The sequence below is a fragment of the Nomascus leucogenys genome, chromosome 12 (genome assembly GCF_006542625.1).
Source record: "Nomascus leucogenys isolate Asia chromosome 12, Asia_NLE_v1, whole genome shotgun sequence".
NCBI lineage: Eukaryota > Metazoa > Chordata > Mammalia > Primates > Hylobatidae > Nomascus > Nomascus leucogenys.
The window spans coordinates 9,173,212-9,190,625 of NC_044392.1; the positions used below are offsets into that span (position 1 = coordinate 9,173,212).

The window sequence follows — 17,414 nt, forward strand, 5'->3', positions numbered from 1 at the left end:
TGGTGCACACCTGTAATCCCAGCTACTCAGGAGACTGAGGCAGAAGAATCGCTTGAACCCAGGAGGCAGAAATTCCAGTGAGTTGAGATCACCCCACTGCACTCCAGCCTGGTGACAGAGGGGAAACTCCATCTAAAAAAGAAAGAAAGAAAGAAAGAAAAGAATAGAAAAGAAAAAAAGCTGGGCTTGTTGGTGCATTTCTGTAGTCTCAGCTACTCAAGAGACTGACGTGAGAGGCTTGCTTGAGTCCAGGGAGGCCAAGGCTGCAGTGAGCTGTGATCATACCACTGAATTTCAGCACGGGCGACAGAGTGAGACCCTACCTCAAGAAAGCAAATATTTAAGATTGTACTTGTGCTGAGTGCTGGATTTCAAATGATAGGGGTGCCCATGTGTTCTTTAATATAGTTACTGTGTGTGTGTGTGTGTGTGTGTGTGTAAGAAAGAGAGAGAGAGGTTTGTGTAGTCCTCTAAAGTGTGGGACCCAGGGCAGGGCCCTTCTTGCCTGGGCTTAGGGTGGTATCGTCATAAGCACATACATGTATTAGAACTGGGTGAGTGTAGCAGTGAGTGTAGATAGAAAAGAAGTTGACAGACTATGCCTGGGACACTTAGAAATCACAAAGAAAAGAGAGAATAAAAAAAAGAAATCAAGAAAAAAAAACACCAGGAGAATGTGCAGACTTGGAATCCAAGTGAAATTAAATGTTGGGGAATTATCGACAATGCCAAATACTGCTAAGAGACTTACTAAACAAGGACTGAGAATTCACCTTTGGACACACAAAAAAGTAGAACTCACTGGTGGTGTTAAAATGAGTTGTTTCAGTGAGTGGTGGGGATAAAACCTGACTGAGAAGAGTTCAAGTAAGAATGAGAAGAGGGTAGGTAGAAACAGAGGGTCTGGCCAGCTCTTTAGAGAAGTTTTTCTATAAAAGGAAGCAAAGAAGTGGGATGTAAGCTAGATGAAGATGTGGTGGGAGTGACCAGAGATTTATTTTTCTTTTTGCCTAATAGAGGTGGAACAGCTGATGGCCCCACATCTTCAGCTGAAGCTCCACAGTCACACATCCAAGTGCCTATCTGGCATCTCCATTTAAATGTCTCATAGGAACTCATAGGAAAATCAAACTTAACCTATTCCAAATAGAACTCTTGATTCTCCCTCACTCTCTCCCCAATCTGTTCTTTCCTAAGCCTTCCTTTTCTCAATAAACATTATTGCCCGCCATTCAAACCAAAAGCCACATAGCCATTCCAGATTCTTTCATTTTCCTCACAAACAGTGCATCAGCCTGTTAGTTCTACTTCCAAAATACATCTCTAACTTGATCATCTGGAGTACTACAATAGGTTCCCTGCTTTCATTCTCGCCTCTCACCACCTATTCTCATATGGCAGCAAGAGTGTAAATCAGACGAAGTTACACCTCCACTTAAAGCTTTGATTACTCAGTAAAACAATGATTACTCAGTACACTTCAAATCCCCACTGCTTACCTTGAGCTATACTGTCCTGCATGATCTGGCTCTTTGCTCCTTCTCCGATCTCGTCTTCACCTATTTCTCTCTCTTGCATCATACTCCAGACATGCTGGCCTAAACCTAATTATTTGTATTACAAAGATATTAAAAAAAGAGAATAATATTTATATATACATACATATTTATATATATATATTTTTGAGACAGAGTCTCGCTTTGTCACCCAGGCTGGAGTGCAGTTGCGCGATCTCGGCTCACTGCAAGCTCTGCCTCCCGGATTCACGCCATTCTCCTGCCTCAGCCTCCCGAGTAGCTGGGACTACAGGCGCCTGCCAGCACGCCTGGCTAATTTTTTGTATTTTTTTAGTAGAGACGGGGTTTCACCGTGTTAGTCAGGACGGTCTTGATCTCCTGACCTCGTGATCTGCCCGCCTCAGCCTCCCAAAGTGCTGGGACTACAGGAGTGAGCTACCGAGCCCAGCCAATAGTGAATAATATTATAGATATTATATAATAATATTATAGATTATGTACCCACCACTCAGATCTAATACATTAATACTTAGCTACATGTACCATCAAAATGTAAACTACATGTTCTTTTCTGAATCTCTATTACCTGGAAAAGTGCCTAACACATAATATATGCTAGATGCATCTGGTATAATTGAATATTTGCTTCACATTAAAAAATAAGTAAAACATTACAGATACAGTGAATGCTCCTTATACCTCCTTCCCTCCCTCTTTCCCCAAAAGAACCACCTACCATTCTAAAGGTGATATATGCCATGCCTATAATATCCCTAGTTTTAATATTTTGTTACTTGAGCATTTGTTTTCTATGTTTTCAAAATTTACAGTGTGGAATAATACATTAAATATCCCTTGCAATTTGTTTTTTTAAATCATGCTTTATGCCTATTATGTTGATATATGCAGTTTTCATATGTTTTTTGGCTGTATATTTCAGTGTGTGAACATACCGTAATTTGTTTATCTATTTCTTACTGTTGAACATTTAGGTTGTTTCAAATATGTTGTTATTCCAAATAGTGCTGCAATGAATATGAGCAACATGACAGTTAAGAGGGTGGATTCTAGAGCCAGACTACCCAGGATTGAATTTCAGGCACCGTCACTAGTTGTGTCACTTTGGGCAAGTTACTTCTTTGTGCTCTAGTTTATTTAATTATAAAATGATGGCAATAAATTTTCATGATATTGTTAGTAGAATTAAATGAGTTAATACATATAAAGAACTTCAAAAAGTGCCTGGCACATATTAAATCTCAATGAATATTGACCATTATTATGATTACCCTTATTATTAGGAATTGCTTAATTACAGGACATGTAAATCTTCTATTTCATTAAATATTACACATTATTCTCCTAAGTGATATGCCAATTTATGCTTCCACCAGGGGTATATAAGTTCCATTTTCCTATTTCCTATACTAATTTAAAATTCCTGTCAATCTAATGGATATGAAACTGTATCTCATTGTTGTTTTACTTGTACTTTGATAGTCATAGCAAAGTTATATATTTTTTCTTGGGTTTATTGGCCATTCAGTTTTCTTTTTTGGTGAACTGCCTCTTTACCTACTTTTCTTTCTCTCTCTCTTTTTTTTTTTTTTTTTTAGTGTCCCTCAGGCTGGAATGCAGTGATGCCACCTTGGGTCACTGCACCACAGCTTTGATTTCCAGGGCTCAAGCGATCCTCCCACCTCAGCCTCCTAAGTAGCTGGGACTAGAGGCGCATGCCACCACACCTGGCTAGTTTTGTTTTCATTTTTTGTAGACACAAGGCCTCACTATGTTGCCCAGGCTGGTCTCTAACTCCTGAACTCAAGCAATCCTCCCGCCTTGGGCTCCCAAGTACTGAGATTACAGGCATGAGCCAAAACGTCTAGTTTTTTAATTTACTTTTCTATTGGATTGTTTGCCTTTTTCGATTTTGGGAACTATTTGTTTGTTTGTTTGTTTTTTAAGACGGAGTCTTGCTCTGTCACCCAGGCTGGAATGCAGTGGCGTGATCTCGGCTCACTGCAACCTCCGCCTCTCAGGTTCACGCCATTCTCATGCCTCAGCCTCCCGAGTAGCTGGGACTACAGGCGCCCGCCACCACGCCCGGCTAATTTTTTGTATTTTTAGTAGAGACAGGGTTTCACCGTGTTAGCCAGGATAGTCTTGATCTCCTGACCTCGTGATCTGCCCGCCTCGGCCTCCCAAAGTGCTGGGATTACAGGCGTGAGCCACTGCACCCAGCCCGGGGAACTGTTTTGGATACTAATCAAAACAATGGTTATGGCAGGGCGCGGTGGCTCACGTCTGTAATCCCAGCACTTTGGAAGGCCAAGGCGGGCGGATCACTTGAGGCCAGGAGTTCGAGATCAGCCTGGCCAACACAGTGAAACCCCGCCTCTACTAAAAATACAAACATTAGCCAGGCATGGTAGCGGACACTTATAATGCCAGCTACTTTGGGGGGCTGAGGGACGAGAATCACTTAAACCTGGGAGGCAGAGGTTGCAGTGAGCCTAGATCGTGCCACTGCACTCCAGGCTGGGTGACAGAGTGAGACCCTGTCTCAAAAAACAACAACAATAAACAATGGTTATATATATGGGGAATATCATCTAGTCTGTGGCTTGTCTTTGTGTGCTGTCTTTTTAAACTTGTTATACAGAAGTAACGCATTTTAATACAGTCAAATCTAAATATTTTCCCTTATGGTTTGTGCTTTTCTGGTCTTATTAAGAAATTCTTAGCCGGGCGCGGTGGCTCACGCCTGTAATCCCAGCACTTTGGGAGGCTGAGGCAGGCGTATCACCTGGGGTCAGGAGTTCGAGACCAGCCTGACCAACATGGAGAAACCCTGTCTCCACTAAAAATACAAAATTAGCCAGACATGGTGGCGCATGCCTGTAATTCCAGCTACTCGGGAAGCTGAGGCAGGAGAATCGCTTGAACCAAGGAGGCGGAGGTTGCGGTGAGCCGAGATAGCACTGTTGCACTCCAGCCTGGGCAACAAGGGTAAGACTCCCTACAAAAAAAAAAAAAAAAAAAATTCTTCCCTATTTTTGACATTATAAAGCTATTTTTATTTTCTGAAAAATGTTTTTAGGTCTTTAATCCATCTCGGCCTTATTTTTGGATATGGTTTGAGGTAGAAATCTAATTATTTATTTCCCTTTTGGAAAAAATACCTCATCGCCATTTATTGAAGAGTCTGTCCTTTCGCCCACTGACTTGTAATGCTGACTTTATCATAAACCAAGTTCCCTTGATGTTACTCTTCATTTCGGCCTCACAATCTTTGCTTATTTTCCTTCTACCAGGGATGCTTTTCGCTATGTTCCTTTCCGGGGTACCTTCCTCTTGTCCCTTCAGATCGCAGTTCAAATGTCATCCCCCTCAAATCTAGATTGCTCTACAGGCATTTCTGGCTCCGTGTTCCCGTGACCTCAAAGGGGTCTAGGTGGGCATAGCCTCTAGCCAGTTGTTGCTAGGCTGTTGTCAGGACTGGCGATGCTTAGGCCATTGAGAGGGGGAGCACCCGGAGTCCGAGTGACGGAATCAGGCGGGCGCCCGCGTCGCTAAAGAGTGCGTCACCGTGCGCGGGCGGCCGGGGGCAGGGCCAGGGCTGAGTCACGTGGCTTGGTTGCCTACGCGCTGGTGGGCCGTGGGAAGATGGCGGACGGAAAGGGAGACGCCGCCGCTGTCGCCGGGGCTGGGGCTGAGGCTCCGGCGGTAGCGGGAGCCGGAGATGGAGCGGAGACTGAGTCCATAGTTCGGGGTCATCGCCCCGTATCTCCAGCGCCGGGAGCCTCGGGACTGCGGCCGTGTCTGTGGCAGCTGGAGACAGAGCTGAGGGAGCAAGAGGTGTCGGAGGTCTCATCTTTGAACTACTGCCGGAGCTTCTGCCAGGTGAGGGGCTGACTGGCTGGCTGAGGGCGGCGGGGCGGGGAAGTCAGGGAAAGAGGCCCTGGATCCTCTGCAAGCAGCTGGGTCCGAACTGAAAGGCGCCACCTCTGTGACTCGCCGCGCCCCCGGGCCGGGAAGGCCCAGCTCGGAAGCTCGACCGCTGGCCCCCCTGCGCCACTGCCCGACTTTGGCCACCGCTGGGGCGTTTTGCTCTGAGCCTCATTGAGATCCCGGAGGGCCCTGGCGGGTCTGTCGCCGTTGCCTGTGTCCTGGCCGAGTGGTTGGAGCGCCACTGCCCCCTGAGGGATTGATTGCTTGTCCCTGACGGGAGATCCTTTTTTGAGTGGAGTGCAGATCTTCGAACTGGTAAACCCGGGTTTTTCTGAATAATCCAGAGAGGTGTGTTGGGGCCAGAGACTTATTTTTGGAGTTAACATCTTCTGAGTTCCTGAAAGGTATGACAGTTGGCTTCGAAAGGCGTCTAGGGCTTTCTGATTAGGGATTGCGGAGCCGGTTGGTTGTTTGGTTTTTGCTTTTTTTTTACGTTTAAGCCGTTCTTTCGTCTGTTCTGTACTTCTCTGAGAGGATTGTGCTACCGAGAATAAGGCTGACTCTTTGAGTAGAAGAGGATGGGAAGAGGGATGTAGAGTGTGGCCTCTTTTGGCAGTCGTATGATCATTTCTGTGCCATGGTGGTGGTGGGTCCTAACCTATGATTACATATTTATGGGTGTGTTTAGTTTAGTCTCCATGACCACTCCGAGATTTTTCTGTATGTTTTCAAGTCTTTTACAAATATAAATATTGGCCATTATTATTTCTGCTTCCAGTGTTTGTTCTGTCAGGTTTCAGAGGCACCCCTCGGCTCCTTATCTGTTGTACCTTAGAAAATGCAAAATAATCGTAGTATGTTGGTACTTGGAGTCTTAATAAGTAGTCCAGTATGCTGAATAAATTGCGGCGTTCTAAAATAATAATTTTGGGGGGCAATTTGCTCTGTTGGTCCGGAGTAGAATAAAAGCTAGCTTGCTTGATTGCTTTTCTTCCCTCTCTCTGCCGAGGCAGAAGCACCTCATCTCTTTGAATGGAATTTTGTCCTTACTAATGGGCTTTTCCATGGATTGTACCACTCCAATTTTTGTGTGTACAACCTGCAACATTGCCCTGTACTATCAAATGTTAGCGTGTTGTTGTTCTCTGCTTCCTTAGTAGTCATCATCCTTGTTTAGTAAGCTAACTTATTTTACAAATTGTTACTGACTTCATAGGATAGTGCCAGGGACTTTACCAAGTGCTGGGGAAACATGAGTAAGACAGCACTTGGCCTTGATGAACTTACAGTTGGTGGGAGGTGGTAGGAATGACAGTATTTCCAGTGCGGTTTTGGTAATGATGGAAAAGGAGGTGTTGTAGAGACAATGGTGAGGAGAGAGCCCTCATGGGATATCCTGATGGGAAAGACAATTAACTAGTAAAAATAAGTAAAAAGGTTAATTATAAATTGTAATATGTGCTTAGAAAGAAGTAACTGGGAGAGGCCACTTTAGTTAGTAAGACCCTATGGGCTGCAAGGATGAAAATGAGTCACGTGAAGGTCTGGGGTGGGGAAAGCATCCCAGTGCCAAAGGTAGAGATTGGTAAGGACCCAGAATGCTATGGGAGGAGGGGAAACTAATGGAAGGAGAGGGGTGGTGCAGGAAAATAACTGTGGGTTTTGGGTAAGGCTTCTAAGCTTGAGTTGTCTCCCTGGAAAGATGACAAGAATGAATGTAACCAGTCACATTGAAGCTTGTCAAAGGATCACATATGTATGTATTCTGCTTTATGTCTAGTGCTTGCAACTGCAGTTTTATTTAACGTAATATTTTAATGCCTTGAGTCTTGGTGACACCAGAGATGTGATGGCCCAGAAGAATTTTTAAAAGAAAGCATGTGTAATTTGTCTTTTCTATGAAGTTTTTTTTTTTTACCTAAAATTTTCCCAAAAAATGTTTTTTAGACTAATAAATGAAATAAGAACAAGTATTCCTGTAACACTGTATTGTAATAGAAAGCACATGGGATTGAGAGTTAGTTGGGTCTTGACTGTGTCTTTACCACTTCTTAGCTAATAACCTTGGGTAACCATGTCTGCAAAACTATCTTATTTTCTGACCTTTATCTCCTTATAATGCTTTATACAATCAGAGTAGAAAGTTTGTGTACAAGTCTTCGCAAAATTTGTCATATTTTTTGACACATTTTCCCCTGTAGTCCAGATAAGATCAACTGTGTCCTTGATGACCAGATACAGAAAAAGAAAAAATTGTATGAAGAAGCAGGAAAATTTTCACCGTCAATGAATTTTGTTGAATAGCTCTTGGTTGCACATTTGAAAAGAAGAATAAGATACATTCATTTACTTAAGGAACACTGATTGTGTGACAGTTCTGAAGATGGGAGCCTAGTTAAGACAGTTTTCTCGGACTCTAGGAGAGGAGCACATGATATATAAAGATAGGTAGTAGGCATTTTTACATTATCATAAAGGTCTGACCCCTGCTTATGGGATGCTTAATACTACAAATGTATTTTCATCAGTTATTTAGTTAGAAATGTCCTAGAGACTTAGATTGTACCAAGTAGATCCCTTTTGCAACATCCTGGGACCATATTCTCTCCAACTCTTGCAGCACTTAAAAGAAATGGCTCTATCTTTGGAATTGCACCAAATCAAGAAATAAACTAACATATGAGTGAATAGAGAAGCTTGTCTCATTCTGGGCATATTTTCAATTTTCATAAGTTTGTGAAGATGATAAAATGAAACACTGAAAGTAATAGTTACTAAGAAAATGATACTTAGGTCAAACTGTATTCAGTGAAAATTTGTATTAAGTGACTATGGGATGTGGTTTGTTTTTCTCTTTCCTTCAGTTCCTTTTCTGAAACCACTGCCAGACAGTGTGGATAAGATTAACTTTAGAAAACAGTCTTTCTTTGTTTTCCTGAAAAATTGATGATGTCTTCTCAAGTTTTTCTGTATTTTGGGGACCAAGATTCCTTAAGTTTTACAATTGGTGTTTCTATTTGTAACAAATTTTGAAGACTTTTTTTTAGTGAACTTCATTATCAAAGTTGAAATTATTGGGTGATTATGTGATTACACTTTGAGAATACTAGGCAAAGTAATTTTATGAGTAAACCATGTTTATATGAGACACTTTTAGGTTCAAGACTAACTGACTTCGTAGATTTTTGATGGCTAAAATAATTAAGTACTGCATTAAAATTTCCATTTTTCTTAGATTAGTGATGGGGAGTACAAGGGCTCTGAGTCAGATACCCTATGTATTGGCTTCACTATTGAAATAGTTGTGTGACCTTGGGCATGTTATTTTCTTTAAACGTTAATTCTTTTGCAAATGGATAATAGTACTTATGTTTTGTATGCAAATTCATTGTTGTAAGGACTTAATAAGAAAATATCTATTTTTCAAAATGCCTCCAGAATTGTCTGTGTTATCCAGATTTCTTAGCTTTGTAGTAAAAAGTTTTCACAACCTTGGTCTCAGCATGCTTTTCGGCCCTCCCCTTGTCAGTCCCATCACCTGAATCCAACTTGTTTACTCCTATTCAGGAGTTCTTTACTTAGAGTCAGTCCATGGACCAACATGTGATTGCAGTTATTCCTGTGATTAAAATTTTGTCTGTAAGTTTCCAAGCACATAATTTTGGGAAAGATGATTTTAATTTTCATTTGACTTTTCAAGATCCAATAGACGTATTAACTACGTTAACAAGATCTCAGGCCGTGTCTTTCCCTTTCATTGTGTGGTTCTCTCATTTTCTGCATGGGAGATTTTTCTTCTTTAGGGCCCAGTATAAATGTCATGCCTTCTATGAAGCTTTTCCTGATTCACCGGAGAGGTTTCCTCTTTGTTTGGGATTTTTTTTTTTCTGGACACTTTGTACATACCTGTAGTTTTAGCTCTTAATTTTATTGCTGTCACTGTCTTCGTTCAGGCTTTCTCCTATTGTAGCAACCTCTTCGCTAATCTCTTGTTTTCTGACTGACATTATCTGCAGTTCATCTTTGTGTTCTTTCTAAATTATAAATATAATCTTGTTAGTCACTTTATTCCCTAAAATACCTCAATTTTTCCCCCCGCAAAGGAAAGATAAAGTTCAAACTTATTAGCTTGGTATACAAAGCCTTTTAGAATCTGGACCACCAACTCCCATTTTCTCAGCCTCATTAAAAAAGTTGGTTTGATCCCACCTTCACCACTGTGTCCATTTCTCACTCTGCCTGAATAACCCAGGGTCTTCCTTTCCCCATCTACCTATTTATCCTTCAAGACCTGGCTCTAATATTACGGTCTTTCAGCTTTTTCTGATTTTAGCAGGCAGAATTAGGTGGTTCTTTCTCCAATGCATTCTGTTAGCTTCCAGTACATAAACGTGGTGCCTACATAATTTGTTTCCATGTTTGTCTTTTGTATTGACTTGTAAATCAACAACAGCAGGGATCTTGTTTATTCTTTTTTGTATACTTAGTACCTAGCAATTAGTACGATGCCTGGCACAAAACTAATTTGTTAAATCAATTGTAGGGAGTTCATTATACGCACATGAGATAGACACTTAAAACAGTACTTTAGGGGGAACCCCTAATGTAAAATCTAGTATGTAAAAAGGCAAATTTACCATAAGAAATTACTATAAAGGGAGAGGTTGTGGAGAAATAGGAACACTTTTACACTGTTGGTGGGACCGTAAACTAGTTCAACCATTGTGGAAGACAGTGTGGCGATTCCTCAAGGATCTGGAACTAGAAATATAGAAATACCATTTGACCCAGCCATCCCATTACTGGGTATATACCCAAAGGATTATAACTCATGCTGCTTTAAAGACACATGCACACGTATGTTTATTGCGGCACTATTCACAATAGCAAAGACTTGGAACCAACCCAAATGTCCATCAATGATAGACTGGATTAAGAAAATGTGGCACATATACACCATGGAATACCATGCAGCCATAAAAAAGCATGAGTTCATGTCCTTTGTAGGGACATGGATGAAGCTGGAAACCATCATTCTGAGCAAACTATTCCAAGGACAGAAAACCAAACACCACATGTTCTCACTCATAGGTGGGAATTGAACAGTGAGAACACTTGGACACAGGGTGGGGAACATCACACACCGGGGCCTGTTGTGGGGTGTAGGGAGTGGGGAGTGATAGCATTAGGATATATACCTAATGTAGATGACGAGTTAATGAGTGCAGCACACCAGCATGGCACATGTATGCATATGTAACAAACCTGCATGTTGTGCACATGTACCCTAGAACTTAAAGTATAATTAAAAAAAAAAAGAAATTACTATAAAGGAACAGGATAGGAGCTTTTGGCCATTTCTTGGAGACATTATTTATCAATCTAAGCCTACATTCATATAATAATGTACACATTTACGTGTGTGCAGTGAGGAATAGCATTGATGGAGAGAGAAAATGAGAGGCCTAGTATTGAAGAAGAGTTAGTCACCTAATAGGACAATAGTTTGGAGATGCCAAGATGGATATAATCGGTCCCCTTACCTTGAGGTTGATGGCCATGAAGGCTCTTGAGCCTTACCTCTTTCATATATTGCAAGAAGTTTTTAATGCATTAGCTTCTCTTCTTGCACTGCCTTCTTTTTAGCGATATCTAAATAGAAACTACATGACAAGTAGTTATCATAGCAAAAGCTAGCTTTGTAATGCACATGACAAAAACAGAGTATAAATGTGCCCTGTGGAGCAGTGAAAACTTTGGGTTCTGTCATTTACCGTGGTACCATCTTGTCTCTTACTGTGTAATGTGACCTCTAGTGGTTTCTGTTTCTTCCATGGATCATACTCTTCTGAATAGTGTTGACAAAAACTGAATAGAAAGTACAACTTACTGCAAGACTGCAAAGACTAAAACGTGTTTTATTTTCATTCAGGTCTAGATACTTGTCACCTTTCTCAGTGACCTTCCTTGACTGTCTTATCTAAAATAGCACTTCCCCATTGCCTTTCACCTCTTTAAGTACTGCTTTATTTTTCTTCAAATCACTACTAATCTTGTATGTCCGTCTCCCCAACTGGGATGTAAGTGCCATGAAGGTGTTGGCTTTTATTTACCTAGTGCCTAGTCTCTAAAACTTAATGAGTACTCACTAAATGCTTGTTGATCTTTATCTCCTCCCTTACCTGTATCTCCCACTTGAATTTTTGAGAGTAATAAGCAAGTCTTAACTGTCTTTATCAAGAAATAGGGACATTTGGCCAGCTGTGGTGGCTCACGCCTGTAATCCCAGCCAGCACTTTGGGAGACCAAGATGAGAGGATCCCTTGAGCCCAGGAGTTCAAGACCAGCCTGGGCAACTCTCCACAAAAAAATTTTAAAATTAGCCAGGTGTGGTAATGCATACCTGTGATCCCAGCTATTCAGGAGGCTGAGGCAGGAGGATCACTTGCGCTTAGGAGGTTGAGGCTGCAGTAAGCCGTATTCACACCACTGTACTCCAGCTTGGGTGACAGAGTGAGACCTTGTCTCAATAAATAAATAAATAGGAAGATACTTTTTGTTTGTTTGTTTTTGAGACAGAGTCTTTCTCTGTTGCACAGGCTAGAGTGCAATGGTAAGATCTCAGTCCACTGCAACCTCCGCCTCCTGGATTGAAGCGATTCTCGTGCCTCAGCCTCTAGAGTGGCTGAGACTACAGGTGTGTGCCACCACGCCAGCTAATTTTTATATTTTTAGTAGAGATGGGGTTTCGCCATGTTTGCCAGGCTGGTCTCGAACTTCTGGCCTCAAGTGATCTGCCCACCTCGGCCTCCCAAAGCGCTGGGATTACAGGCGTGAGCCATTGCACCCGGCCAAGAAAGAAAGAGACATTTTTTTGTCAACTAGTTTATCCTGCTTCCCAGCAGGGATCACACCTTATTGTTCTTTGTATCTTGATCGCCTAAGAGTAGAACTTCATTTTTATTATATAATATAAAATGTTTCATATAAAATGCATTAAATTTTATATAAATAATATGTTTTGGCCGTGCATGGTGGCTCTCCCCTGTAATACCAGCAGTTTGGAGGCCAAGGCAGATGGATCACCTGAGGTCAGGAGTTCTAGACCAGCCTGGCCAACATGGTGAAAACCCATCTCTACTAAAAATACAAAAAATTAGCCAGGTGTTATGGCAGGCACCTGTAACCCTAGCTACTCGGGAGGCTGAGGCAGGAGAATCACTTGAACCTGGGAGGCAGAGGTTGCAGTGAGCAGAAATCATGCCATTGCACTCCATCCTGGGCAACAAGGGCAAAACTCCGTCTCAGAAAAAAAATAATAATATGTTTTAACATAAATAAAAATTTATATAATAAAACTTTCATTGCTGGCACAAGGCCAACATACAATCCATTATATGAAAAATTTGAGGGACTGAATAATTTATTGAGGATCTTTTTGTGTGCCAAGCCCTCAGGTGAGTAGTGTGATTTTTCATTTTACAGATAGAACACTGAGGTCCAGAGAAGTTAAGTAACTTTCCCAGGATCACACAGCTGGCATGTGGTGATGAGTTCTTTAGACTGTAGAGCCTATGTTCTTTTTTCTTATATCAGAACTTCCTAAACTGTGTTTCACTCCATATGATATATTTATTAATAAGTGCTTCTTGAAATAAGGCTTCTATGTTCATATAAGTTGGGATAAACTTTTTTTTTTTTTTTTTTTTTTTTTGAGATGAAGTTTCGCTTTTGTTGCCCAGGCTGGAGTGCAGTGGTGTGATCTCGGCTCACTGCAACCTCCGTCTCCTGGGTTCAAGTGATTCTCCTGCCTCAGCCTCCCAAGTAGCTGGGATTACAGGTGCTCACCACCACACCCGGCTATTTGTATTTTAATAGAGATGGGGTTTCATCATGTTGGCCAGGCTGGTCTTGAACTCCTGACCTCAGGTGATCCACCCGCCTCACCCTCCCAAAGTGCTGGGATTACAGGCGTGAGCCACCGCGCCCGGCCCTGGGATAAACATTTAAAATTTTAAAATACGTTGTGAATTTCCAAGAGAGACATTACAAATTGTGCAGCATTTGCCAAACTTACCAGGTCTAGAACATTTTGCCATATTCTAAATCCTTTATCAGCTCAAGAGTCACATGCTTTTTTTTTTCCACTATAATAAAGTGCAGAGGTGATTTGCCTTGTCTTTCTGCCTGCCACTAGTTTTAATTATTTAGTTTTAGCCTAAAACATGATCCTGAGCATTTTTTTTAAATTATTATTATACTTTAGGTTTTAGGGTACATGTGCACAATGTGCAGGTTTGTTACATATGTATCCATGTGCCATGTTGTTTTGCTGCACCCATTAACTCGTCATTTAGCATTAGGTATATTTCCTAATGCTGTCCCTCCCCCCTCCCCCCACCCCAGATCCTGAGCATTTTTTTGTTTTTTGTGTTTTTTTGAGACAGGGTCTTGCTGTGTCGCTCAGGCTGGAGTGAAGTGGTGCAATCACAGCTCACTGTAGCCTTGTTAGCCTCAACCTCCTAGGCTTAGGCAGTTGTCCCAACCCAGCCTCTCTGGTAGCTGGGACCACAGGCGCGTGCCACCATGCCCTGCTAATTTTTGTGTTTTGTAGAGACAGGGTTTCGCCACGTTGCCGAAGCTGGTTTCAAACTGCTGAGCTCAAGTGAGCCTCCCAAAGTGCTGGGATTACAGGTGTTTGCCAACTTGCCTGGCCTCCTTTCATTCTTTAGGTGTGTTTCCTTCAGTTCTTTGAATATACAGTTGGTTCTCGCTATTTGCAGATACTGTATTTGTGCATTAGCCTACTTGCTAAAATTTTTTTTTTTTTTTTTTTGAGACGGAGTATCGCTCTGTCGCCCAGGCTGGAGTGCAGTGGAGCAATCTCGGCTCACTGCAAGCTCCGCCTCCCGGGTTCACGCCATTCTCCTGCCTCAGCCTCTCCGAGTAGCTGGGACTACAGGCGCCCGCCACCACGCCCGGCTAATTTTTTGTATTTTTTAGTAGAGACGGGGTTTCACCGTGGTCTCGATTTCCTGACCTCGTGATCCGCCCGCCTCGGCCTCCCAAAGTGCTGGGATTACAAGCGTGAGCCACCGCGCCCGGCCGCCTGCTTGCTAAAATTTATTTGTAAAACCGGCTGACTCTGACTGAGCTTTTTATGAAAAAAATTTCTCCTCCAAAGGTTTTGCAGGGATTAAATTATGTGTATTGTTACATATGAAAAATATTTTAGTGTATTATAATTTGGGGAAAGTTGAGAATGAGTTATATTTCAGACGTATCTTGAGTCAAGATTTATTCTTATAGGTTTACCTATATTGCTGCAACATAGCTAGGCCAGGATTACTCATGTATTTGTTTATTTCTCCCCACTTATGTGCTAAGTCTGATTACTGTCTTTTTGAGTGCTATTCTTGTCATTATTATTATTATTGTTAGTATTATTTGGATCCAGCAGCTTATGATGCTGACATTTGATTTGATAGTGGTTTTTTGTTTGTTTGTTTGTTTGTTTGTTTTAATTTAGAGACAGGATCTTACTCCCTTGCTCAGGCTAGAATGCAGTGGTACAATCTTAGCTTACTGTAACCTCAAACTCTTAGGCTCAAGTGATCCTCCCACCCCAGCCTCTCAAATATCTAGGACTACAGGTGCATGCCACAGTGCCCAGGTAATTTAAAGATAATTTTTATAGAGACAGGGTCTCACTGTATTGCCCAGGCTGGTCTTAAACTTGAGGCTTTAAGTGATCCTCCCACCTCAGCCTCCCAAGGCACTGGGATTAGAGGCGTGAGCCACCACTCCCAGCCTGATTTCTCGTATTCTTACTCCCAAGGAAATAACCTGAATGTGTCACATTAGCCAGCACAATTTCTTATTAATGTGGACATTTGTTATAAGAATTGTTATTGTATATGATAAAATGTATGTCCTTGCTTGGGAATTGCATTTTTATGATATATAATTTTATAAAATAGGCATATTTTTGTGATTCTATTGTCTTTGCTTTTTTCAGATATGTTTAAAATTATAAGGTATCCTAAAGTAATAAAGCAGACGTAAATATTTTAGTTTTTGTGACTCAAAACTAGTGGATGCTCATTCTAGAAACTTAAAACAAGATTTACAAATAGATGAATTAGATAGTGAAAGTACCATATAAACTCACTTTTAATAGCTTGGTGTATTTATCAGATTTTTGGAAAAATACATATAGAATGTGCGTTTATATAAATATTACAATTTCTAATTGTGCAAACAACTCATGCATACATTTTAATTGTTAAAAATTAGAACAGTATAAAAGGGGAGAATAAGAAGTAAAAGCTCCTGTCATATAGCCTCTTATGTACTCCAGTACTACCTTTTCCTAGGTAGACCATTGTTAACAGTTTAGGAATGCATATCTATATAATTTTTCTGTATGATGTGTACGTATATATGTACTGTTTTTAGAAAAAAATGGTTTCAAGCTTATATACTAAAACCTGCTTATTATTGTAGACATCTTTTCACGTAGAATATGTGTAGACTTACTGTATTTAAGAAATAAATGCATGGTATTACATCAGAAATTGCATTGATTTTAAATTCTACAGGTAGCAACACCTTCAACACTCTTAACTAAAAAAAAATTTTTTTTAAACTATAAAAGCACTTCTTGTGGCAAAAAATACAGTACAGAAGGTTTAAGGAAAAGCAAAAGCCTCTTTCCTTCTGCCCTCAATCTTTCCAGTCACTTCCCAGCGGAAATGACTGTTAACAGTCTTGTGTGTCCTTATGCAATTTACTTTTTAATTTGATATGTTGACCCTTTATCAGTACATTTGGAGCATGCACCATAATTTAAACATTTGTGTTATTTTGTTATTATAAACAGTGTCCTATGAACTTCTTTAAATATTAAGTGCTGGTTATTTCTATCTATAACATAAATTCCTGGAATTGAAATTATAGGATTAGGCCGGGTGCGGCAGCTCACACCTGTAATCCCAGCACTTTGGGAGGCTGAGGCGGGTGGATCACCTGAGGTCAGGAGTTCGAGACCAGCCTGGCCAACATGGTGAAACTCTGTCTCTACTAAAAATACAAAAATTAGCCGGTAGTCCCAGCTACTCTGGAGGCTGAGGCAGGAGAATTGGTTGAACCCGGGAGGCAGAGGTTACAGTGAGCCGAGATTGCATCACTGCACTCTATCCTGGGCAACAGAGCGAGATGCCGACTCAAAAACAAAAATGACTGGATTAAAGAGGATGTTTAAGTTTTGATGGATACTTGCCTGTACTCTATCCTGGGCAACAGAGCGAGACACCGACTCAAAAAAATAAATTACTGGATTGAGAGAATGTTTAAGTTTTGATGGATACTTGCCTACAAAAAGTTGAATATGTACTTCTGCCAGTAGTGTTTGGGAGTCCCCGTTTTGCTAAATCCTTGCCAATGCTTGTATTTTCAAACTTATTAATATTTGACAATCTGATAGGAAAAAATTATCAGATTGTTACACTAATTTGCATTTTAATAACATTCAGGTTATTTTTTTATTTTTTATTTTTTTTAAGGCAGAGTTTTGCTCTTATTGCCCAGGCTGGAGTGCAATGGTGCGATCTCGGCTCCCTGCAATATCTGCCTCCCGGATTCAAGCGATTCTCCTGCCTTAGCTTCTCAAGTAGCTGGGATTACAGGCATGTGCCACCACGCCCAGATAATTTTGTATTTTTAGTAGAGACAGGGTTTCTCCATGTTGGTCAGGCTGGTCTCGAACTCCTGACCTCAGGTGATCCTCCCGCCTTGGCCTCCCAAAGTGCTGGGATTACAGGCGTGAGCCACCGCGCCTGGCCTATATTCAGGTATTTTTATATGTATCAGACATTTAAATTTTTTTCTTGTGAGGTTTACCTTTTTCATATATTATGACTATTTAAAAATGTTGTTAAAAGTCAT

At 41.1% G+C, this 17,414-nt stretch overlaps 1 protein-coding gene across 1 annotated transcript in view; it reads left to right on the forward strand.

The window, feature by feature from the left end:
• Window positions 1-5,158: 5,158 nt before the first annotated feature.
• Window positions 5,159-17,414, forward strand: part of RLF (rearranged L-myc fusion) — a 75,617-nt gene continuing 63,361 nt past the window's right edge. The window contains exon 1 of the mRNA XM_030823548.1: window positions 5,159-5,420. Coding sequence (XP_030679408.1) covers window positions 5,184-5,420 — 237 coding nt within the window. The 5' untranslated portion in view covers window positions 5,159-5,183. The remainder of the gene's footprint in view (window positions 5,421-17,414) is intronic.